This window comes from Myodes glareolus, chromosome 21 (assembly GCF_982192425.1).
Source record: "Myodes glareolus chromosome 21, mMyoGla1.1, whole genome shotgun sequence".
Taxonomy (NCBI): Eukaryota; Metazoa; Chordata; class Mammalia; order Rodentia; family Cricetidae; genus Myodes; species Myodes glareolus.
In genome coordinates, this window is record NC_142046.1 from 9,200,174 (window position 1) to 9,226,735 (window position 26,562).

General features: G+C 39.8%; 1 protein-coding gene and 1 pseudogene across 3 annotated transcripts in view; one reads left to right on the forward strand and one right to left on the reverse strand.

The window, feature by feature from the left end:
• Positions 1-26,562, reverse strand: part of Mrrf (mitochondrial ribosome recycling factor) — a 67,537-nt gene that overhangs the window by 32,118 nt on the left and 8,857 nt on the right. For 2 of the 3 annotated variants that reach the window (XM_048432270.3, XM_048432268.3), the window contains exons 3-5: positions 16,447-16,602; positions 12,324-12,442; positions 5,975-6,066 (exon numbers count right to left, since the gene is read on the reverse strand). In XM_048432270.3, the coding sequence (XP_048288227.1) occupies positions 5,975-6,066; positions 12,324-12,442; positions 16,447-16,602 (367 nt within the window). The remainder of the gene's footprint in view (positions 1-5,974; positions 6,067-12,323; positions 12,443-16,446; positions 16,603-26,562) is intronic. The other variant, XM_048432271.3, reaches the window with a different exon arrangement.
• LOC125399024 (transcription factor BTF3 pseudogene) lies at positions 20,802-21,270 on the forward strand (annotated as a pseudogene).

A 26,562-nucleotide genomic window follows, 5' to 3' on the forward strand; every position in this document is an offset into this window, starting at 1 on the left:
ACACACTTGTCACCTTCTTACTATTAGCGCTTCCACGCAGTGAGCCAAAGGAGGCATCAAATCCTACAGAGGTTTCTAGAAGGATAACAACAGGTTTGGGTCTGTAGAACAATGGAGGGGTGATCCAGGTAAGCTCCAGATGGCTGTGAGGACCTGAAATGTCCATATCTTTAAGCAGCTCAGCACTGCACAGTGATGCTGCAAACACACACAATTAAATAGCAAGAGTAACACTCAAGGCCCCACACCTCACATTGACTTCTTTACTAATCCCCAACGTCCCTACCTCTTCGGCTCTCAGCAGGTCCTGGAGCAAAGTTTTAAAATTTACAAGAACTGAAACACAGTTAAGAGGCTGGAGAATCAGCCCAGCAGTTAAAAGCACTGGTAGTTCTTGCAGGGGACTAAAGTTGGCTAATCAGTGCCTGCATGGTGGTTTACAGGCATCATAATCCCAATTCCAAGGGATCTGACATCCTCTTCTGCCCTCTTCAATGGGCACCAGGAATGTGGTATACACACATACACACAGGCAAAACACTCGTATGACTAAACTAAACTAAACTAAACAAATCTGTCTTTAAAAGCTACCAAAAGAAAAACAATTTAAAACAAGATATCTAGAAATTGGGAACTAGTTAATGTTAAGTGAAAAAAACAAAACAAAACAAAACAAAAAACCTGAACAACTTTTAAGAATAAGGTAGCAGGGCAGTGGTAGTGCACGCCTTTAATCCCAGCACTTGGGAAATAGAGGCAGGTGGATCTCTGTGAGTTCAAGGCCAGCCTGGTCTACAGAATGAGTTTCAGGACAGCCAGAGAACACCTGTCTCAAAAACAAAACAAAACTAAAGAATAAGGAATAAACCAGGTGGGGTGATGCACGTAAGATCAAACATTCTGGGTCAATTTTAGCTAGCAAGTTTGGGGTTAGTCTAGGCTACATGAGATTTTGTCTCGGAAAGAATAAGGAATTCTCATAGAAAACATGGAGACACTGCTTCATTTAGGGAGAAAACAGTACCAAAGCTATTTCCTGAAGAACAGGATAGGCCATTTTCCCATAAGAGACAGCATGATACATTCCCACAGTCACCAAGCATGGAGGTACATGCCTTTAATCCCAGCACTCAAGAGGCAGAGTCAGTCTATCTTTGAGTTCGAGGCCAGCCTGGTCTACACAGGATAGGGAGCTCCAGGTCAGTCAATGCTATATAGTGAGACCCTATTTCAAAACAAACAAAACAACCCTGGCTACAGAGATGATCTCTGACTGGCAACAAAAAGAGGAAAGGACTACTCTGCTTCCTGTCTGACCTCCTACCCACGGAGTTTATCTTCTACCTCCTTCTAGCTCAAAGAGCTACGTACTCACTTAGGAGACTCACAGAAGTGTGATGAAGTGAGGTGGGAAACCAGAGCTGCTGCCGAGAATTATAGCTGTATGACCAGAGCTAGGGTGAAAAGTAAATCTGCAGATGATCCTGAGGTGCAAGAGTCACAAATGGCCAGGAAAAACAAGTTTTCCTAGAGCTAAGCATAAAATATTATAAACAGAAATGGATCTTAGTTATTTATTCTTATTCTCTTGTATTTCTCAAACTTGCCTTGGTGCGTGTGTGCACACATGTGTACATATGTATATCCTTACAAGCTTTGCCAATTACCAGCTGTGAGACCTAGAGCCAGAACTTCAGCTCTTTGAATCTGTATCCTTACCTCTAAATGGGAATGATGTTCTTGCCTGTCTATGAAAGGGAATGCAGCAAACAGCAGCATTTGATACCATCAAGTGGGTTCTACTGGATATCAACAGCTCCAAGTACATTATCACGTTATCTCCCAACACCATATAAACAATTCCCATGAATTTAATTTTACAAATGAACTTCCCAAGATTCAGAAGTGAAAAGAGTCCCTATTGTCACACAGCCAAAAGAAGAGCTGGATCCTAATTCAGTATACATGGGGGGGGGGCAGGGTTAATCTAAGCACTGTGCTCCCCTGCTTCCCCAGTGTGTCAGGCACTCGAAAGCTCCCAGCAGAGTGGTGTTCAGTGTATTACCCATTCCTCGCTCCTTACCATTCACTGTTTACAGAAGGAGCAGTGTATGTGGTTTCTTTAAAGAAATCATATTCGTTATTCTCTCTCTTAATCACATGAAATCTCTGCCTATCATTGTGTACTTTTTCACCTACTCTACAAATAATCAGCTCTAAACACAGCAATCTGCTAGAGTCATTTGGAAGTTACTGCCAAAAACTAATGAAAACTTTGGTACTTTTACTTTAAAATCAACTTTTATCCACTCACATGACACAGCTTCCATAATAAAGAACAGACCATTCATTTTTTATCTGGAAAACTACCAAACACATAATTCAGTAAGGGGCCTTATGACCCTACCACCTTGTCAAGGAGAAGAAAAGTATATAAAAAATGAGGTTTGCAGGAGCAGAGGGTTTTGGTCTGTCAACTTTCTCTTGGATTACATCCATTAACCAAGATAAAAATAATGTAAAAAAGCGATGTAACAAATCCTACATCTTTGAAAATACAAGTTAAACACACTGATACTTCAAACTTATGTTCAATACACCAAGGGCAACTGTTAACTCCTGTGGGGTTGCAGAGATGCGTGTTATGTCAATCTGACCTTTCAAATAAAAATGTGAAAAGCGTTTGGGCTGCTTTGAAAAGAACCCAAGCCAAGAGTATACATTAGCAACACAAGTTCGTAGCATTGCAGAACTTGAGGACCATCAAGGGACCTACAGACCCGAGCAGAGCCCTTTCATCTGGTCCATGAGAAAGACAAAGCTCAGAAAAGTGAAGTGGCCTACAAGACTACAGACTGAAGTTTAACAACCAGAGGATGAAGATGCTGCCTACAATCTATTTCTCTTGTAATATTTAAAAATAACTTTTAAATTAAGGTTTCTTTTATTTTTATCTACACCATGTGTGTGTATGTCTCTGTGGTCATACGCTAAATATGTGTGGGTACTCAATGTGGCAAGAAGAGGGTATCAGACAGTTGGAAGATGCTAAGAAGGTGCTAGGAACTGAGCTTGAGTCCTCTGGAAGAACAGTAAGCACTCCCAACTGTTGCGCTACCTCTCCAGCCCCTCTACTTGTAAATCTTGCTTCTGATATTCATAATCACTTTCAGTACTTTCCAAAATTATTCATCAGAATAGAGAGTAACAGAAAAACTCACGATTCTCAAATCTTATCTGCCAATAATGGTCATATGATCATGGCAATCTCTATTTCTTGGAGCTTCATAGCTTTTTGTCTATAAACTGTGGGTCACGGTGGTTTTCCCAAGTATCTGGAGGTAATGCAAACAAAGAGCCTGACAAATGGCCTATGAGCAAGCATAAGGTCTCTGTGCCCTCAGAAGAGACTGGAATACACACATGCTGAGAAGACACTTCCCAAGCAAACAGGCACTGAATTTGAACCCAAGATTTTATGGCTGTTAAACACAAGTTATACTAGCCAGTTCACAAGATTTTAGAGCAGAGTGTTAATTCTGTTTTATATAGTATCAAGAACACAGGTATTTTCTGGCCATATGGCAGGAAAAAGTATAGTCAAGGAAGTTGTCAGTTCCTTCAGGGTTAGGGCTGTTCTCACAGCTGAGCTTGGTGGTACACATCTGTACTCACAGTACTCTCAAGGCGGAGGCAGGATGGTCTCAAACACCTGGCCGCCTAGCAAGACATCATTGTGACACTTTGTAGCCAAGGAAACCTGGGCAGCACTAATTTACCTCTTGGAGACTAAACTTTCCTAATTGGAAAAATTACTTTAAAAGGATCATATAACAAATGAAGCAATGTTTACAAAGAAATACAGGATGACAGGTGACACAAAAGGAACCCTAGTCATTCTGTTTCCCTTCTGCTGTTTGGAGGATGTCACTGCTGCAATCATTTAAATTTCCCTTCCTTCCTGAATCTTGCTTGCTTCTCTAGAGCCCCCAAATTTCTCTTTCTTAAAAATATTTTTTAAAAAAATTATGTGTATGTGGGCATGTCTTCATGAGTTCATGTGTACCACACATGTGCAAGTGCTCAAAGTCTGAGTGGTATGGATGGAAATGGCCCTCATTCAGTGCGTAACACTCGGTCCCTGGTTGGTGGGACTGTGGAAGGATTTAGAGGTGGCCTTGTTAGAGGAAGTGTGGGGTTGGCTTTGAAGTTTCAAAAAAGACTCTTGTCACCCCCACTGTACACTCTGTTTTCTGTTTGTGAGGTTTCAGCTGCTGTCCCAGCATTATGCCTGCTTGCCTGCCACCATGCTCCTGCCACGATGGTGATAAATTCTGTCTCTCTAGAACTACCAGCCCCAAATAAACTCTCCCAGGCATAGGCTGCCTTGGTCATGGCATTTTATCACACCAATAGTAACTAAGACAATGCCAAAGGGCATATGAGATCTCTTGGAACTGGAGATACAGTTGTAAGCTGCCTAGTATAGGTGCCAAGAACTGAAGCCATCTAACCAGCCCTCTTCCATCTCTTTGCATGCTGACTCTTCATAGATCTTACCAACACCAGACACTATGGAGTTCATTATATCTGCTCAACTAGCAGGTGAGCTCCAAAGGAACAAGGGGCTTTGTGGTTTGGCTTACTGCTATACCCAATAACTAGGAAAGGGCCTGGCCACAGCTGGTCAGTGTGAGGCACTGTGTAGGAACGGTGGTTCTTCTGTTGTGTAACCATGGCTCATGTCTCACCTAGACTGTGTAATTTTACTGTTCTTTTTATGTCCACTTTGTCTCCAATATTGCACATTAACCAGCAATGAGAGAGACACTTGCAAAGTCCCTGTCAGATCAAACCTTTGCTTGCACCCATCAATGGCTTCTCACTACCATTAGAAGAAATCCCATTTCCTCCCATGCCTGTGAAGTCTCCCCCGTCAGCACTAATCCAACTCTTGTTCTCACTACCCTTTTCTTGTGCTTCAGACACACCAGCTTTTCTTTTACTCAAACATGCCACCATCTTATCTGTTCTTTTGAGGAAGGATTTTGTTGTGTAGACCAGGCTGGCCCTGATCTTGTGATCCTCCTGACCCCACTTCTCAAGTATTATCTTTTCTTTTTAAAGTTTTCATTTATTGTTGGGAAAGCAGGAAGTGAGTTTGCGTATTGGGAGTTGCTGTCACAGCCCACATGTGGAACCCAGAGGAAAACTATGTAGAGTCAGTTCTTTCTGCCTGTATGAGGGCTTCAGGGATGGAAATCACTGCCAGGCTTCTATGGCAAGGATTTTATGTACTAAGCCATCTCATCAGCCTGTCTTCTCTTTTTAAATTCAGGAAGGAAGATCTATTCTTATTCACTTAAAAATTCATTAAGCAAAACAAACAAACAAAACAAAAACCCCACTACTCTGGACTTATGCCTTTAATTCTTCAATTACCAAAGAGTAATGCAAAAATAATCCGACAAGGAACATGGGGCTAGAGTTGACAAGTTGCTTTCTGAGCTGAGGCCTTTGTGCTTGCCACTCACCCTTCTTTGAGTGCTTCCTCCAGGCTGATGACCCCCCCTCATCATCTGCTCTCAGCAGAAATGGTAACTCCTTAAACGACCTTCCCATGCTAAAACTGCCCTTCCCACTATCACACCTGTCAATCACTCCCTCCTAGATATGGTAGCTTTTCTTTCCTCCTAGAATTTATTTCATTTAATCTGTAATGACTTAGTGTGCTAACTTGTCCTAACTTCCCAGCCACAAGGTGTAGGGATAAGGTGTTCTGCAAGCTTACTGCTGTAGCGCACACAGATATGTGATAAGCAAATCTGCATCAGCAAACTGACCTCACAGCTTAGCCAGGATGAAAGATGCAGATAACAGGGCATGCCATTGGCCCAAATGTCTCAAGGTACTAGTTTCCATCCAAGACAACCACTCCGTGTCACTGAAAAACGTGGATTTCAGCCAAACTTACTTGGGGATAGGTACCCGAATTAGTGTCCCTTCCACTTCTGGGTTCAGATTCATTCCACTTTCTCTTATAGCCTTGATAGCTGCAGCTGTACACTGAAAACCAGATCAAAAGGTAAACAGAATTAGTAAATAATTATTACCAGATGCAAGCCCTCTGTCGATAACTGGCAACCCATCTTGGCAGAACATGGAAACATTTAGTTCTGTTACCAGTAAGATCAGGAAGTTACACTGGTGTAGAGTGCTTTGATCAAGCTGAATAGCAAGCCATGTCCACTCCTGGTACCAGTGTATTGCGGAAGGAAAAAAAGAAAGAAGAAAAAAGAAAAAGAAAACAGCTCTGCTTCTTTGAAAAGATTTCAATGGTTTGAGGCAACACAGATCAAAACCACAATAAATCCTCAAGGGAGGAGAGCTGGTCTGTGCAAAGATTGGTGTAAAGACAGATGAAAGATTTCGTACGTTAAAAATTCCAGTTGACATTTTACACTCAAAATATACCAGTGCCGGTTTGGAATGAGTAAATAAATTTAACTCATTCACATCTACACTCATACCAAACTCACTCACGCTCTGGAATGAGCAGTAAACCGCCACTGCTGTGCACCACAGAAAAAGCAGAGTGACAGAAGAAAAGCATGGGTCTTGGAATCAGAAAAACTTCAGTTTAAAACCAGCTTTGGGACCACATACCCTGAACAATAAATTTGACCGTTAAGAATCTGAGATGATATGGTACCTACGTATAACAAAAGCAATGAGATAATGTAAGCAATATACCTAACTCAGTGCCTGGCACAGAGTTAATATCCAGTCAATAGCAGTTATTATATGAACACACCATATCCATGTATTGAAAATGTGTAAAGTCCCCCTAACATCCTTTAGTAACTTCTCTTGCAGGCTCACTTACTGATACACAGACTGCCTAATGTCCAACTTCATACTTGAACAATATGCTCGCTGCACCTTCTATCAATCCTAAAAACAAAAGGAAGTGGGTAGAAGACAATGAACTCACAAGAACAAGGCTCCTGACATTTTCCAGAGCTGATTCATGCCCTTAAACTCAAAGGCCAGTCCTGTCCTTGAGTTCCTCCAGCTTTACGTTTGAAAGGCATGGAAGGTGGAACACACCTATGTTACTTTTCCAAGCATTTCACTGTTCCTGTTTTAGAGGAGGTGTCTAAAAATTTACCCATTCATCTTTAAATTACCTTAATTCTACACCTGTATGACATCACGACAACAAACCAGATCATCCATACACATATGTGTAAAACCTAAGAGTGTGTAAAATATAAGTATTTACAGTAAATTTTCTAAATGTTGCCTCAAATCATAGGTCTTTAGTATTGGAAAGGGATCTCTGCTATAACCAAGCACCACCTGTTTATTATGAACAGGGAGCCTACAGGGTAAAGTCACATCCTTTTGGATAGACAGTATTCCTTGACAGCTCAAGAAAGATGCTATAAAAGAGACAACCTATCAAACTTCAGTTACTTTCAGGGGTAAGGAGAGGCTGAGCTGCATTTGGTCTAATGTTATTACTTTGTCTTTATTCTTTTTACAGAGCCTCAAGTTCAATGTATTCAGTAATTATTACACAAGGAAACAACTATGAACAATATATATAAAAGTGGAGCTGGAGGGACAGCTCAGCAGTTAAGAGCGCTTGCTGCTTTTACAGGGCACCCAAGTTTGGTTCACAGCAGCTTACAACCACCTATAACTCCAATTCCAGGAGACCCAACACCATCTCCTGGCCCCTGTGAATAATGCATGCACACAGTGTACACATAATCACTCATATACGTAAAAATAAACAACTGGGCAAAATAATAAAGAAAATATCTCCTTGCAGAAAACAGTCACCCTTTATAAAATCATTTGTAGAGTTAAGAGTAAAGGAAGCATCCCCACTTTAAAGAAGAAGCTCTAGCTCCCACCTCCTAACCTTTTATAGCTTCTCACTACATAACCCAGAAAACACTGCTATCACACCCTTACGTCTTAGGTAGGGTTTTTATTGTTGTGAAGAGACACCATGACCACAGTAACTCTCTGAAGCAAAACAATTACTTGGGGCTGGCTTACAGTTTCAGAGGTTAGCCCATTATCGTCATGGCGAGAAGCATGAGAGCATGCAGGCAGACATAAGACGGAGCTGAGAGTTCTACATCCTGATCCATAGGCAACAGAAGGAGATTGTCACACTAGCCTAGCTTGAGCATATGAGACCTTAAAGCCTGCCTCCACAGTGACACACTTCCTCCAACAAGGTCACACCTCCTAATAGTTCCACTCCCTATATATCAAGCATTCAAACACATGAGTCTATGGGGGCCATTCCCGTTCAAACTACCAGATTCTACTACCAACAAGCTCCTTTTCAGTCTGGTCCAAGTGGGTCCATGCAACCTTCCCCTGTAGACAAACGAGTACTCACTCAGACATCAAGCTAGGCAGTCTCACTATTTCCACCTGCACAGTAGAGGCTGCAGTGCCAGTGAAGCACAAAAGCTTGCTGAATGAATACTCCTGGTAATTACATTTAAATCAACTGGAAAATGCATCTCCTGACTTTACTTCAAAACCTTACTTTACATTTTAGTTTTTTTATGTCTTCATATTTAGGGAAAAATGTTAACTGAGATTTCTCATAAAGAAACTTACTGAAAGTAAGTCTTCTAATTTATCTAGGTATGTACATTTTGGTTTGACACGGTAGGATTCAGGCCTTAGGAAACTACAGTTATTTCCCTAACAGTATGTTTAAACTATTCATAGGTCAAACAAAAAAAGGCATACATGCATATACAATTTCCAGTCCTTATCTTTAGCTTTTAATTCTGTCACTGGAGGGGAACACTCCCTGTTATCACAAGGCAGACTGATTGCTTTGCTCTCAACACTAACCAACTGGCAATAGATACTGGCATACTGTATATTGAGAAAGATCACTGACCCCATCTGGGTACTGGCAGAAAAGAGTTCCACTATCAATTAATTAGCAATGCCTGTCCTTGCCAACCCACAATAATGGACAAAAGATAGCAAAATGTCTGTATACAGGTAAACAACTTCTTGAGAATTCAGAGTCAACTCTGTTAGTGCCATATCAATTACCGGCCTTCCATTTCTTTATACCTTAGTGAATCCCTAGAATACAAGGTACTGAAAACAGATCTCTGATATCTCTAACCATCAATGAGTTTCCGGCCCTCCACATAAAACCTACTCACTTGGAGGATGCAAAAGATATCAGTGAGTTAATGCAGATGGTGGAAAGAGTGCAAGCCTACATGTCGAGCAGAACTATGTGCATAACAGTGTGAAGCTAGGAGAGGCATTTCCCTTCTCTGAGCCTGTTGCCTCATCTACAAATAATTGAGCCAACTGATGGTGTTACCGTTGTCACTGTTATTTGCTTTTGCTCAAATGACGCTATTTTCATTCACTTCTCTTCTTTCCGATCATTAACTGTAGCTTCAGGCATGTTTAGGGAAGAGGACAGCTGTGTGCATAATTTATCAAGCAAAATATACGCTAAACAAAGGAAACACAGGTTTTGGCTTCAATGTGTTTGAAGGATTATACATGTAAATCTGCACTGTGTCACAACAGCATGACACAGAAATGTCCAGGCTGGGAAAGAAAGTCAACTACACAAGAAACAGAAAGAAATTCTATAGATACAAGGAAGATTAGCTGAGCATTTTGAAGCCATGAACCTCAGTACTCTATGGGCAGCTTCTAAAGCCGGGGGAAGGAAGTGTTTAGTTAGAGCTGTTGTTTTATGCACCCACCAGATGAGATAAAGAAACTCACACTTCCTCACTGTGCCTACGCCTGCACCCTCTACTGAGATGTTGGGTAAGCTTTTTCCAGAACCCAGGGGATAGCACACTAGAGAAATGGCAAAGATTCTTTAGTTGAAAGAAGAAAATACACTCCAACTTCCTAAGAAAAAATTAAACAGTTAATACCTCCTCCTGCCTCATAAGAGATGCTCTGGTGGCCAATCAGGTGCTACTTCTGTGAATAACATTTGCCATTTAATAACAGAAGTGATTGGCTCTGAAAAGCAATCTGCCTGATGAGGTCTTCAAGCTGTGTAATTAGGAGGCTAGTCCCTAAATTGGTCTACAGTGCCTATGGGATTAGATGAACAGGGCAGACACCTCAGGGGTTCAGACGGGGACAACAGAGAACAAGCTGACAGTTCCTTTTCATGTTTCTATGCTCCTCAGTAAGGCCATGAATGAGTGCTTCCCTTCCATATACCTAATAATACATATCCACCAATGTAAAGACAATGTATGGAGCAGTTCCATGTGCCCAGCACTGTTTGGTGTGAACACAATGAAAAAGTTATACATGACTCTCCTACTGCAAGCTTACAATCTAGTGAAAAAGTGACATCTACATTGTAATTCAAAACTTGAGCAGCAAACAGCCAGCAAAAAATGTTCCAAGTCACAAGAACAGTACCTACAAAGACCCTGAGGGTGTAAAAGTCATGATGTATTTTAAGGCCAGTCTGAGTACAACAGAGTACCAGGAAGACAATGCCACAGGACTGCAGAGACTGGATGCAGGCTGAGGCCAGATTACCAAAGCCTTTTTGTCCACAGTAAACATTTTAAACTTTTACTTCTTAAAGATCATTTGAATTGTGAGAGTGATACAATCCAACACATACCTTGAAACACTAAAGTTCACTGTGGGTGAAGGATGGAGAATGGAGAGGGGCAGTGGTTCAACAAATCCAAAAGTGTGCCTGCTGCATCAGTCACAGGACCCTTCTGACTGGAAACGGTCTGTTCTGCTCCTACTGTTAAACTGGTTTGTCAAATCCAACACACAGCCTGACATGAACAAAACTACTGACACAGAGACCAGAGCAGGATGGTCAGGCGATGGCGGCAAGAGAGGAAGTAACTTGCCAAAGGAAAAGGCAGAGAAAGGACTGGATTTCACGTTTTCTAGGTTTCTCAACTACAGTTAAAACCATAGAGCCCCAAGGTTAAATGCAACTCATCTTCCAGTCTCTAATGCCAGGCACTGCTTATATTGTTCTGTCTAGTCTGAAAGAAGGTGAAGTCCTAGAGGGTCTTCTCCAAATTCTAATACAGAAGTAACAAAATAGCAGCTCTCAGGTCATAACTGGCCCATTTAAAATGTTTTATTCCGGCTCAAGGTTTTTTGTTTGTTTTGTGTAGCCTAAATTATCCTTGAACTCCTGATTATCCTGCCTCCACCTCCCAAGACTTAAGATAACAGACACATGCCAACCCTCCCGGATGCCCATATTTTAAAAAGAGAAAAGTAAACTAGTCCAAAACATTTAGAGAACAAAAAGACTTTGTACAAAATTTGGGGTTACTGGTGTCTCTTGGAAATAAAAACTGGAGCATCTGTTAATACTAATTACCAGGTCTACATTTCTGCCTGGCAATTATCAACAAGAACTGGACAGAGGTGCCCCACAGATAGGCCACATGGTTTCCAGGCATGCTGATTTGAATGAGAATCCCCCTCTATGGCTCACATATTTGAATGTGTGGTCTCCAGTTGTTGGAACTGTCTGGGAGGGATTAGAAGGTGTGGCCTTCGAGAAGAAGGTGAGTCACTGGGGGGTCAGTTTTGAGGTTTCAAAAGTTCTTACCTATGCTTTAGCTCCATGCCTACCTGCTGCCATGTTCCCCCTCTATCATGGTCATAGACTAACTCTCTAGAACTGTGAGCCTCAAGTTAAATGGATTTTTTTTTATAAACTGCCCTGGTAATAGTGTTATGTCATGGCAATAGAAAAGTAACTAAGATAACAGGTTACAAAAGTCTTACACTGCCCCAAGAGCCAATCACAACCTCTCCATTATTGCTTTTTGAATTATTTAATTGGTTGCTATAACATTTGCATTTAACAGGTAAAAACTTAAGAGATGGGGCTGGAGAAATAGTGGTTGAGAGCACAGGCTGCTCTTCCATGGAACCCAGGTTCAATTCCCAGTACCTACATGGCAACTCACAACTATATATAGTGATACATTGTTTTCCTGGATCTGATCTTTTCCACACCTGAATCTATAAAATCCTGGACAATTTTTTCAAAAGTTCCAGGAGATCTGACACATCATACAGACATACACGCAGGCAAAACACCAATATACATGAAATAAAGATAATCATTTTTTAAAACTTCAGAGATAAGAGACTTTTCTCGTCCTATATTTTCTTTAATAAATTCCTTCCCAAACTAAAGGGGACATTTCCTTCAGACCTGATCAAACCTCCACTATTCAAAACACTGAAGACAGATACCTTTCAATAAGGCACCTTACCTCTGGGAAACTGGCCATATTCACCAAAATCAACTGTGGTGACTTCATGGAGATCTGGCCAATGTGATTTAAAGCAAGCTTCCCATCAGCAGTTACCACAGTAATATGATCAAGGGATCCTAAGGAAAAAGCAAGAAGGTTTTAGAATTCTAAAAGACTTTAGAAGCCCGTATCTCTATCTAATTTATCTAAATTAGATATCTTTATCTAAAATTTAACAAACACACAGGAATCCCTTCCCAATGAGACAAGGCTGTTCACAGGAGCATTTTCAGGCAATGAACCACATTGGAATTCCTTACTAGAACCAAGGTAAGTAACCATTCTGGTTTCCTGGACTTAAGGCCTTTCCTGTGACATAGGACAGATCATCACTGAAGGAAGCCAGGACAAGAACTCAAGCAGGGCAGGAACTTGGAAGCAAGAGCTGATGCAGAGGTCATGGAGGGGTGCTGATTACTGGCTTATAGAACCCAGGACCACCAACACAGGAAAAGTACTGTCCACAATGGCTGGGCCCTCCCCCATCAATTACTAACTAAAGCTATTCTGGACTACAGTGTAGGATTAATGAAGTAAATACCACACTATGACCCAAAGACCTGATTTGGAGTACTCAATCAGATTCAGTGTCATCATGACAGACAAGGATTGACACCACTGGCTTTAACCTGAAAAAGTATCAGAGTATAAAAATAAAAAGTCACCATGATTCTAAAATTCAAATACCTAAATTCAAAAACCAGCTCACTGCTTCCAGATTCTAAGTACCTTCTGCGCCTCCATTTCCTGATCTTTAAATAAGACAAAAACTGTACTTCAAGGGCTTTAATGAGGATTAGACTTAAAACTATATTAAAAAGCATTATAACTAAGACCCAATAATGCTGTTACTATTTTTTGGAAAGCTTTGTATTTTAATCAAACTAATATCCTTGCATGTAATTTTCTCTCTATTAGGAATATACTTCTCCTTTTTTTGAAATTATAAAAGCTATTTAATTCATCATAACTTAAAAACAAGAATAAACTTAACTAAGAAAGTATAGATGTCTACTTTAAGTACTACAAAACAGCCTAGTGGTGGTAGTACATGCCTTTAATCCCAGCACTTGGAAGGCAGAGGTAGGCAGATCTGTTAGTTAGAGGCCAGACTGTTCTACAGAGTGAGTTCTAGGACATCCAGAATTACACAAAGAAACCCTGTCTTGAAAAACAAAAAAATTAAAAAGCAATGGTTAAAGGAGTTGAAAGATTCACAAGATTGGAAATATCTACCATGTTCACTGACTAGTTAACAATTTTTTAACTGACCACATCACCAAAAGTGATCTACAGAATCATCCATCGATTGACATAAATTAGTTGACTAAATCACTTTATAATTTTTTAATGTTTTCTCATCTTTTAAAATTAACTATAATCACTGTGCAGTGGTGGCATATGCCTGTAATCACAGCACTCAGAGAGGCAGAAGCAGGCGGATCTCTGAGTTGGAGGCCAGCCTGATCTAAAGAGTGAGTTCCAGGACAGGCAGGGCTACACAGAGAAACCCTGTCTTGAAAAACACAACAAGAACAAACAATAACAACAACAAAGTAACTATAATCACTTAGAAATTTTAGGTTCAGGTTTCCATACATCAACAGATCAAGTTAAAGAGAACTGGTATCTTAATAACCCTGAATCTCTCAATTCATTGTATTTTAGATTCATTAATCATTTCCTCAGCAGCCCTTGAACAAATCATATCTGAAGCTGGGTCTGCTGACTCCTCTCGTGACCCTAGTACTCTGTAAGTTGAGGGAGCACAGCTGCTATAAGATTCTAGAATGTGACTTTTTTTCTTCAATACTTTTATTTTTTTAAAAAAACAGGTTTTACTATGTAGCTTTGGTTGGCCTGGAGCTCACTATGTAGTCTACTATGTGGGATAGCAGATATCCCAGTCTACTTTACTGTGATAATTTTTGCTCTTTCTCTAAAGTCTCGGGGCAGTGATATCTAATCTCAAGAACCTGTCTGACTCCTCAGTTGTATCACAGACCCTTCTTATAAGCCCTCAGCATTCTAAGCATGTCTCAATAATAATGATGGCAGTCTTAAGTTGCTGACTACGTCCTATAAGCAAAGCTCCAGTGCTAATGCTTTTTAATATTACTTGCTTTCATTATTATTGCCGCCACCATTTTACAGATGAGGAAACTGAGGTAAACAGAATGACTTGCCCAACATCACAACAGCTCTTAATAACAGAACTTAAATCCAAGTCCATGCAAGACCACCTCCAAAGTCATGCTTCCACTGTTTCGCTGTTAGGTTGTTCTTATGTGCATCAGTTTGTCTGCCCTTTCATATGAGGCTCTAAATTCCTGGACATTAGGAACCAGATCTTCCCTCTCCATGTTCCCATCTATTACAGTAGTGCTCAATACTACTGTGCAAACAAACAGATGAATGAAGGACAAAGGGGAAGCAGCAAGAAGGAGAGAACAAACCTGCACCTCAGACAAGTGTTGACAGCCATCTGCTGTCTCTGAGATAGACACAGGCTGGATGGCAGTGAAGAGGTCCAGGTAACCTCTTATGAAATGATATATTATAGAAATGATATAGAAGAGCCATTCCAGCAGAGAGCATGGGCCATGTGTAGCTTGTTTTACCCAGTTTCTTCACAGCCTCAAAATCTACACAGAACATTACACAAACTTAACCCAAGGAAAAGAAGGGGAGATTCCAAGTGGAGGTCTGCTGAAGATAGATCTTAGTTCCGCCTCCCTGACTGGCTGTTAAGAGCCTTTGCCACAGAAGGCCCCACATGGGCAGAGTGCAGTGGTAATGGTGCCTATCCCTCAATCCTTATCAACATAATGCATCAAACCCTTCCCCTCAATCTGTCCCCAGTGGGAATCTCCCTCAAGCTCACTCCTGTCCCTCATTTTCTCAGAGGTTAACAGTTAACAAATTACACTCCCACCCTCTTTCCGAGCCCATCATCTTCATAAGTTCAACAAGAGTGGAACTGGCTGGCTCATTTTAAGTATCACATTTCTCCCTGGGCTTCTCTCAAGCTGCTCTCTGGTTTCGGCTGCAGAATGTTAACAGGCAGAAAGCACAAGGGAGACAGAGCACTTTATCAGTTTCATACCTAAAATAATAAGCAAGCTTAAAATAAACAGTTGGGAAAGATTGAATGGCACGCTTTACTGTCAGCAAAGGCAGAAACACTCCAGCACAAAGGTTAACAAATGCCAGGAACTGCCTTCTAGTCTCACACCAGATCGCATCTTTGAACTCAACGTGGTTCTGATCATTTTTATAATGAACTGAGTACTTTTCAGAAACAAGTTCATGAAATATCGTCTATTTTCCTTACAAACCTCCCCAATCAAAACATGAGTGGGAGAGGCTGAAGTTCCTAAAGACACCTTCAGAGGGGGTCTCCAACTTAACTGTAGGATGATGACAACTCGCAAAAGGCCAATTTAACAGCAATTGGATTTTTCCTGCCCGCTTGCACCATTAGCTGACAGCCCACTTCTCTATCACATCTGCAAACAGTTCTCCTAGACAGTCCTGACGTTTCCCACTTAGAAAAGCCACTTTCAGGAAGCTATTAACCTAAGCGGAATCTTCCTGGTAAGCTTATGGGCAGAGAAAGGCCTCAGGTGGGCAAGTCTGCAGAATGTGGTTTTCAGTGCTGGTTAAGAACGGCCAAACAGCGCAAACTAGAAAAAGCAGACTAAGGACATAGGACTATGAGACAAGATACCCACATATGCTTATAGTATTCACAAAAAAACTACTTTGTGAGAGTGTAATTCCACATGCACTGATCATGACAGGTTTTGCTTACTGCTATGCTGGTTCCCCGCAGGCCAAGCACAATGCTACTCCACGGGAGAGAGTCACTTAATGGACACAAGCCCCACTATTCTAGAACCATGATACAGTTAACTCATTTACACTCTACAGCAGGAATTGGACAAGGAAACTCCTTAGTTACAGAAAAGTAACTGCTCATAAACATCAGTTATTCGTGCCAAAGCTGGGACTGACACGGTGACAGGCCCATGCTCTATCCTACTGTAACGCTCCCTGAAACATGGGTTTAACCACTAACCTGGTGCAGTCCTTATGTTGAGAGTCTTATTGAAATTATCCTTGAGTGCTTCCATCACAGATTTCATTTCTTCATCCACCTCTTCCAAGTTGATTATATCCTCAACCAAGGCTGTGTTAATATTCACCCTGGCCTGGGGCTGTCCTTTCCCTTTAGCTAAAAAGTGAACATACAATGAACAGAAGAATAGAAGCATACCCAGAAACAATAAGCATTGGCTTTTTCTTAAGTGCCTTTGTGTACAGGGCACTATCAACTGCTAGAAGTTTATAAGAGCATTGCTGCCCTCCACAAACGCTCACATCTACTGAGTGTCAGCTAACTCCCAGGTCTGTGCTAAAAGCCTTAGCTACTACTAAGGCCATAGACTTTATAATTAGATACTCGGGGCTACACCTGCTGCAGTGCATGTGGGCTGTATAAGCTTGGGCAAGTTATCCTGTTTTTGAGTATTAGATTCTCCACTTTTAAGAGGATTAATCTGTATTATAAGGCTGTTACAGGAATAAAATGAAGCCACTTACATAGCCAAAAGAGTATTCTACATATCCACTGAATCCAGAAATAAATTAATACCTTATTTTTCAGAAAAGTGGAACACCAGAAAGGTAAAGTGACTTGCCTAATGTCACAGGTCAGGAAATGGTCAAGTCAAGATTTGGTCCCAGATCTGTCTAATTTTAAGCCCATGAACTTTTCATAAGACAATCTCCACAAATCTAATGGAGAGAAAGGAAACATTAATTCAGTTTCAAATGCATACTAAGACAAAGTTATGTTCAGCATTGTACGGCTGATCTAGACAAAATGAACTGCAGAGACATTAAATCCTACCCACCAGAGCACACTGGTTTGTACAGTGCTGGAGATGGGTAGATTCTAACTTCACACCTAAACCATTCTAAAATGTGCATGTGGCACAAATACTCTTGTGTTTCTACATAGGTGTGGGAAGGAGAGGAAAGATAGGATGGAAACGGACAGAATCTGAGTAATGAAGACTGTGATGCTCACTCACTAAACGTTTGACAAAGCATTATTGGAATCCACTCAGCAATTTTCAGTGTCTGTGGCCAGCTTAACTCTGTGCTGTGTTTGACATCCTAATTTGCAATGCTCTTCCGTTTGATATTCAGATAGATCTGAGGTAGGAAAATGAGAACTTGAGGTACAGGCCATTGAAATATTTTGTCCAAAGTAACCAGCAAACAAGGAGCAAGATAACTTTTTCAGAGGTTTGTTCAAGTCACCGTCCTGCGTGAAGCCCCACCGCTTTTGAGTAAACAAGCTAAGGATTTAAAATTTTGGGAACCAATAAAAGATGTCAATTCAGAAAAACTCATTACAAGCAGGACAACAGAAGCAAATCTGTATCTGGACAGATTGTAAATGAAGAAAATCTAAGACATACAGATAATTTTAAAAGCGAGAGAGAAAAGACAGATTAATCTACAAGGAATCAAAATTACATGTTGAATAAAGAGGCAAGACACAAAGATATATACTACAGCAAAAGAGCCACATATAAGAACAGTAAAACAGACAAAACCAATCCATGCCACCAGACATCTGAAAAGTAATGACCTGCAAAGGGTACTGGGAGAGGGGGCACTCACTAGGTGTGTTTGAAAAGGGACTTCTCATGTGCTGAGAATATTCAAACCCAGGACCTGAGTGTTCTACCACTGAGCTACAATCCCCAGCCTCTAGTTTCTCGGACAATGTCTTGCTATGTATGTATGTATGTATGTATGTCTGCTTCAGCCTCCTGAGTGCTCCGATTACAGGCACAGATCCCCCCAACACCAGTTCTTGATTGAGGAGTAAGGGGAGTCTTGGTTACACTGGTGATTTCAGCTTGGAAAAATTAGCAAGTTGTAGTTTATTTCTGTGAAAAGGTTTAAAACACAACAACAAAGGGTAACTAACTATCCAAGAAAAGAAAGATTATACACATAAAGCTTGCAAATCAGCAGAGATGAAAAGAGAATAAAGAACCCCGAACTTAATAGAAAGGAAGAAAAAGTTAGAAAGCCACAAAAAAGTACAAAACAAAATTAAAACGTAAATACTCAACAAATAAAATAAACAGAAACGAACCAAAATGACTAGCTAAAAGTTCAAGGGTCTCAGTAAGACTTTAACTTAATCATATAGAATATACAAGAAACTTTATAAATATGTGACAAGACAGGTTTAATCAATAGGAAAATTTTTATAAACCTGAAAAATATTAATGAAAACAAAATATGTTTTATAATGGTAAGTAAAACATTTTAAGACAATGCATTATTAGAAATGAGGACTACTTCAAAATAATATCGGAAGATTTTAACAATTCTGGGCTTAAATATATATATCTTTAAGGTAATCTCAAAATTAAAAAAGGGGAAACTGTTCAATCTACAATTACAACATGAGATTTTAACACACCTTTCTCAGTAACTAGTAAGCAAAGCAAATAAAAAGTTAAATAAATAGAAAATGTGATCCTAAGTACAGGTTGCCTTTAATCCCATTAGGATTAAAACTATGATACCTGTAAATTCAAGGCCAGCTTGACCTACACAGTGAGTTCCAGGCCAGCTAGAGCTACATGTTACAACAGACCTTGTCTCAAAAAGGAATAAGTAGAAAACACAATAAATATTATTGTCAACAAACTAAGAAACAAAAGGTTTTTAGCCTGGCATTTGTAGTAGCATTTCATTTGCATTTTAGTAAATAAAGCCTGCCTGAAAATCAGAAAATAAAACAGTCCCACTGGTCAGTCTTATAGACATACCTTTAATCCCAGTAGCCAGTTGCCATAGAAACCTGGCGGTATATGCCTTTAATCCCAGAACTAGAAAGGACTATAAAACGGGAGGAGCCTGTTCTTACAGCGTCATCCTGAGATTCCTGGAGGCAGGATCGCCATCTCAGACTGAGGTAGAGGTAAGAACCAGCGCCCGGCTGCTTTGCTTTTCATATCTTCAGGCTGAACCTCAATATCTGACTCTGAGCTTTCATTAATTGTGCATCAGGTGGTGGTGGTGCACACCTTTAATCCCAGCATTCAGCAGGCAGAGGCAGGCAGATCTCTGTGAGTTCTAAGTCAGCCTTGTCTACAAAGCGAGTTCTAGGACAGCCAGGACTACACAGATAAACCCTGTCTCAAAAAACAAAAAAAAAAAAAATGAACCAAACAAAAAACAAAAAAATGGATTTTTTTTTAAAAAAAGCTTGTAATACTGATAAACTTTTGGCAAAATGATGCTTAAAAAAAAAGAGAAGGTAAAAGAGTTATTTATCAAAAGCCGGGTGGTGGTGGCGCATGCCTTTAATCCCAGCACTCGGGAGGCAGAGGCAGGTGGATCTCTGTGAGTTCGAGACCAGCCTGGTCTACAGAGCTAGTACCAGGACGGGCTCCAAAGCCACAGAGAAACCCTGTCTCAAGTTATCAAAACAGTAAAAGTTTTAATCTTTTACTTTGTTTTTTGAGACAAGGTTTCTCTGTGTAGTCCTGTGTATACTGGAACCTGCTCTGTAGACCAGGCTGGCCTGGTCCCCCTGTCTCTGACTCCCAAGTGCTAAAATTTTTTAATCTTAAGAGGCCATTAGGATAATTTAGACCAACAGCTTTGAAAACAGAAAAAAATTCTAAAATAGAAAATATAAGCAGTCTCATAACTATTAAAGAGACTAAATCTATGATTTCAAGTTTATTTATGCATTCCAGATCCGGATGAATTTATAGGCAGGTTCTACCAAGGAGGTAAGGAACTTTAACCATCCTATTACATCCGATTACAAGAGATATGCACTCATCTCACACGATGAGGCTAGTGTAAACAAGACCTAACAAGGGCAGGGGAAGAGTTAAGCCCTTCATTATGTGGGATTACATTCAGCCTAAATTTACACATGCAAGCACAGACTAAAGAGTCTAATATATATCCTATATACAAACTTGATAAATCCAGTAATTAATACACAGATTATGTATCAAGCACAATATATATTTAAATTATCAAAACCAAGCAGGGCTCTTATCAAAACTGCAGAGTGATTTAACATCAGAAAAGCTAAGGCTGTTGAGTTCCTCCATTAACAGATTAAAGGCAGGGGAGTACTGGAGATCTGGCAGAGTGTAGGATACGCTCAGCACATGCCAGTTCAATCCTCAGTGCTGCAAAAATTAAAGGAGGAGGTAGAACCAACTCAATAAACACAGTCTATCATCTGATTAGAAGTTAGTGCCTTTTGGCCATCTTACGTTCCCACGTGTATGCATCTTATCTCAGCTGGTTGGCTCGAGACCCCCTGAACACAAACCCTAGTCCCCCGCGTGGCCCCATTTCTACTCCGAAAAGACAATCATGAACCAGGAAAATAGCAAACCGCAGGCACAAGTGTGCACTGGTGGGAAAGGAACTGCTCGCAGAAAGAAGAAGGGGTTCACAGAACAGCCACAGCAGATGATAAAAAACTGCAGTTCTTAAAGAAGTTAGGGGTGAACAGTATCTCTGGTACTGAAGAGGTGACCATGTTTACAAACCAATAACAGTGTTCCATTTTAACAACCCTAAAGTTCAGGCGTCTCTGGTAGCAAATACCTTCACCATTACAGGCCACGTTGAGACAAAACAAATGACAGAAATGCTTCCCAGCATTCTAAACCAGCTTGGGGCAGACAGTCTGACTAGTTTATGGAGAGTGGCTGAAGCTCTATGCAAACAATCTGTGGATAGAAGAGCACCACTTGCTACTGGAGAGGATGATGATGAAGTCCCAGATCTGGAGGAGAATGTTGATGAAGCTCCTAAGAATGGGGGAAACTGAGTGGAGGCAACTTCTGAAGAAGTGAGCTACTGTTTTATATCATGGCTGCTTTTTAAAAGTCTTTTGTTTATGGATCTGATCAAATCAAGAGTGCTAATATTTTTAAGCCCAAGTCCCTTGGACACTGCAGTTCTTTTCAGTTTTTGCTTAAACACAATTCATTCTTTGTAAGTAAATTAAGCTGAATAAGCCTGGGACTAAAGTTCGAAAAAAGGATAATAAAATTCTTTGCCTAGTAACAACAACAACAAAAAAGAAGTTGCTAATGCCTTTTTTAAAAGCTCAAGGATTAGATATATTTACTTAAAAGAGACGATGAAAAATAGAAAGGAACATTCTTTACATCAACATATAAGGAGTGTTCTCTACGGGCCGGAGAGATGGCTCAGAGGTTAAGAGAGAGCACTGCCTGCTTTTCCAGAAGTCCTGAGTTCAATTCTCAGCAACCACATGGTGGCTCACAACTATCTATTATGAGATCTGGTGCCCTCTTCTGGCCTGCAAGCATACAGCAGGCAGAATAGTGTATACATAAATAAATCTTAAAAAAAAAAAAACTCCCTCTAAAGTCAAGAATAAAAAGGGATGCCCGTTATCACCAATCATACTTACTCAATTTAGACTAGAGTGCAGGGAAGGAGAGTACGGGGGTAACGGGATGAATGTGCAGCGTATGCACCAAAACACACAGATAAGAATGTTTATATTGTGACGATACTGCTAGTTTAACTCCAAATTGCAAGTGACCCAGATGCCATTACAGGATAATAAACTGCAGCAGCACTTTTGGGACACTATAAAAAAAATCAAAGCACATAGCAACTGTTGCAGGTGCAACATGCAAATATCTCACAAGAAATCTCTTACCTCACAAAGCCAGACATTGAGTTCAAAACAGATGAAACAAATTGATGGTGTTAAAGCTGATCTCCTGGGAAAGCTTATAGAATATAAGTGATGTTTTCTTCTTTTATTTTCTTTTATATAACATTTGTTTCTGTTTTTGTTTGTTTGTTTCCTTGTTATTTTGTGGTTGCTGTGTTGAGACACTATCAATATATAAGTGTGGCTTGCCTGGAATTTGTTATACAGTCCATGCTAGCCTTTAACTTGTAGTGAATATCCTGCCTCTGACACCCAAGTAACTCCACAGAATGTCACATTTTATTTCTTTTAATTATTTATTATTTTATGTGTATAAGTATCTATCTGCATGTATGTCTGTGTATTAAATGTGGGCCTAGTTCCAAGGAAACCAGATGAGGGTCTTCAGCCCTCTGGAACTGTACTTACAGACAGTTGTGAGTCAACATGTGGATTTTGGAAATCAAACCCCAGTTCTCTGGAAGAGCAGCCAGTGTAACTGCTAAGCCATCTCTCCAGCCCCCTACATCTAAGAGATGAATACATGGTTGTGCACACTTTCAAAACTCAACTGAGCCAATGTATATGTTATACCTCAAAATAAATTATGAGTATATCATAAAATGATACAATAATGATAGCATTTTCTAGAAAATGTTGGCTTATGACTATAAATTTAACATAGAAGAGGAAAAAGGTAAGAAAAATGTGTGTAACAGGTAAAATTCTGCAGCAGTGCACACCAAGCTTTATGACTAATTCTGGAAGTAAGGGTAACTTAGCACAGAGAGAACAGTTCAACAAAACCGCATAAAGAAGTGTGACATCCAACACAGGAGTTACATGGGAAGAGTGATATCCAACACTGGAGTTATATAAGGAAGAGTGACATCCAACACAGGAGTTACATAGGAAGAGTGATATCCAACACTGGAGTTACATAGGAAGAGTGATATCCAACACTGGAGTTATATAAGGAAGAATGATATCCAACACTGGAGTTACATAGGAAGAGTGATATCCAACACTGGAGTTATATAAGGAAGAGTGATATCCAACACAGGAGTTACATAGGAAGAGTGATATCCAACACTGGAGTTACATAGGAAGAGTGATATCCAACACTGGAGTTATATAAGGAAGAGTGGTATCCAACACTGGAGTTTATATAAGGAAGAGTGGTATACAACACAGGAGTTAGCACCAACTGGATGACAAAAGTGCTAACAACATAGCTAACAGCCCCTATGGAAAAGAAACCTAAACTGAGCTTTACAGATCAGGGTGCCCCACCTTGAACTGCCAGTAATCTTCCTACCTCAGCCTCTAAAGCACTGAGATTACAGGTGTGAGTCTACACAGAAATATTTACAGTCAAAATTGTTAATTCACATTACATTCAGAAATAAATTACTTTGGAGTAGAATAGGGTTTTTGAAAAAGATACAAAGAGTACAAATAAAATGTTATTGTTTGTGTAACATTCACAGATATAACACCCTCATAGCACAAACAATAAAGGATACAATCCCATAGCACAAATAATGAAAACCCAAAGACAGATACTGGTGCTAAACCTGAAGACCAGAATACAAAACAGTCACACTAGTCAGTCATATAGGTCAGGTAGTGGTAGCACACACCTTTAATCCTAGCAGCCTTACTCATAGAGACTGGGCAGTGGTACACGCCTTTAATTCCAGCACTGAAGAGGAATATAAGGTGGGATGAGACAGGAATTCATTCTCTTTTCAGTCTTAAGATTTCATAGAGCTAAGAGCTCTCTAGTGGCTTGGCTGCTTTGCTTTTCTGATATTCAGGAAAGCTTTATTTATTAAAATACAAATAAAATATCACCACATTACACTTTTGTCTAAAATAAAAAAGAAGGCTGTAACTAATATAAGAAAAACTATATACAAAAATTACAATAACTATCTACAATACATACAGGCAATAGACACATCAACAATGTGTTTTGACACATTCAGAGAAAATTCTCCTTATCTATCCTATCTTGGTGAGTTCAAAGTCTTGTACCTAATTTACTTTCTACCATAACTTGCTTTATGCATCTGGTAAACAAGGAAACTATACCTACCTAGTCCTCAACTCTCTCAGAGACTAAAGAAGGAACTAATATTAACTGAGAAAGCAGAAGTATAAGCATGAGATTCCAAAACATGTGAAAAATGACAGAAACAGCTGGCTGTCTGGACAGTCACCCAGAGTTCCTCTGCAATGTTGGGGCATCCATCTTCAGCCTATAGGCATAGCCTATTCAACAGATTTTCTGTGAAGCAGGATATTCAGAAAGGCTGCCCCAACCTTGTCTTGACAAGGTTTGGCAGTCACTCTCTTTTGTGCCCTGCTTGTTCAATTAGGACAGAATACCGTCAGCAGTCAAGGCAAGTGCATTTTCTTGCCCAGTAGCTTCCTTTTGCCACAAAGAAAGTTAATTCCATGTAAGTTTCTTTAATAGCCATCATCTTCCCTGAAGTAGATTGGTGCTGCCAAGAGCAGACATATCTCATTGTCATTTAAAAAAAAAAGAGAGAGTACCTATGTTATTAAACCATCTTAAATGCCATATTCTGTAGACCTCTGAAGTCTTTGAAGATGACCTGCTTATCTAAAATATACCTTTGTTTGCCCTTGAAAACATACCTAAAGTGACTATGAGTTCAGTTATAATAGGTGATTAAGTACTAATCTGCATTACCTTATCCTAAACAATTGGTAACAACAAGGACTAGAAATTTGCATTATATTGTTAAATAAGTAGTACAGGTACAATACCTTGAACAGGAGTAGAAATATATGTACAGTATGTTCTAACAAAATTAACTTCAAATTTATATCAATATACAAAATTTGTATATAACATACAAAAGTCCAATCCAATATAAAACATCTAAAACTAGTAGTTGCTTTTAAAAAGTAGGCTCAATAATCTATCTTTTATCTTATCATATCCATATCTGCCCTTTTTTTCTTTTAAGAGTAGAGTCAATAATCTACCCTTTTATTCTATCATATCTATATACCCCTTTTTTCTTTTCAAAACTAGAACTCTAAATCTAGTCTCTGTTGCCCAACTTTCCTTCTGGCCGTAACCAATAACAACTTGTACCCAACCCCTCTAAACAATGAGAAATAGCTATAACCTACTGAACGACCAAAAACCACCCACCCCACCTTTTGAGAATGTGGCTGTTTTATTCTTAAATTTACTTCTTGCTGTCTGGGGCACATGGCATCATTAGGAGATCCTGAAAGGAAAAATTTAGGTTAATTGTCAAGTCCTGGGTGAGGCAGCTGTATCATTTGTTGTCTAGTCTCTGCATACTGGGAAAGTGCAGGGCTTGCCTCAAGTCTTGGCTAGAGTAGTCTGTTAGGCTGGATCATCTCAGCTAGGCACCTTGAAATTGTTCTGAACAGTTCCTAATTTTGGGTCTATTCTCTTTTGGGAAGTTACATCTGATCAAATGAAAAGCATAGGTTAGTTTAGATTAAATGATCATGCAGCTTGATTAACTATCATCTCTTCTAAGTAAGAGGTGTCTCTTGTTCAACTCAAATCTTTATCAATTTTGATGGTATCCATGGCTTTTCTTCTCCTGTGGAAACAAAAGCAAAACCCCTTCACCAACGTGACATATGTCCTGGTTTCCAATTTGAGGTCAGTACATCTTTAAAGTATATCAGTTGATTTAACTCTGTAGATTTTTGTCTATTATCTAATGTCTCTCTGCAGCTGTTATTCCTTTCTCATTAGCATTTAGAAACTTCAAAGTTAGTAAAGCAATCTATTTCTTCTGAGGGTACTTATCATCCCTGTTTATTTAACATCCTTTAGATATGTTATCTTTCTATAACTGCCTGGCCTGTACTGTGTTGTGTACCTGCAATGTGCTTTATATTATAAGGAAAAAACAGTTTCATTTTCACAGAGACATATGCTGGGGCATTGTCTGTCTTTATTTGTACAGGTGTACCACATGATGGCCATAACTTGTAGCAAATGTGTGATTACCGAATCAATGTTTTCCAAACTCAAAGCAGCTGCCCACTGAAAACCGGAATGGGTATCAATGGTGTGATGTATATATTTTAGTTTTCCAAATTCTACAGAATGGAGCACATCCATCTACCAGATTTCATTCCTTTGAGTACCCTTTAGGTTACTTCCTGCAGGTAGTCATGTGTGGCTGTATAAGGAGCAAGTAGGACATTTCCTTATAATGCTTACATATCATTTCCAATGGCTGACCTGTAAAATATTGGCACAGGGTGGGGCTATTTAGCATTTCCTAAAAGAGAACCTTCCACTGTTATCTGTTAGCAGGCTGAGAATTATTATAAGCACAGACTGTGAAGGCAAATTCTTCTCTGTCCTTTTCTTGTAAAGGTATAATGAAGAAACAA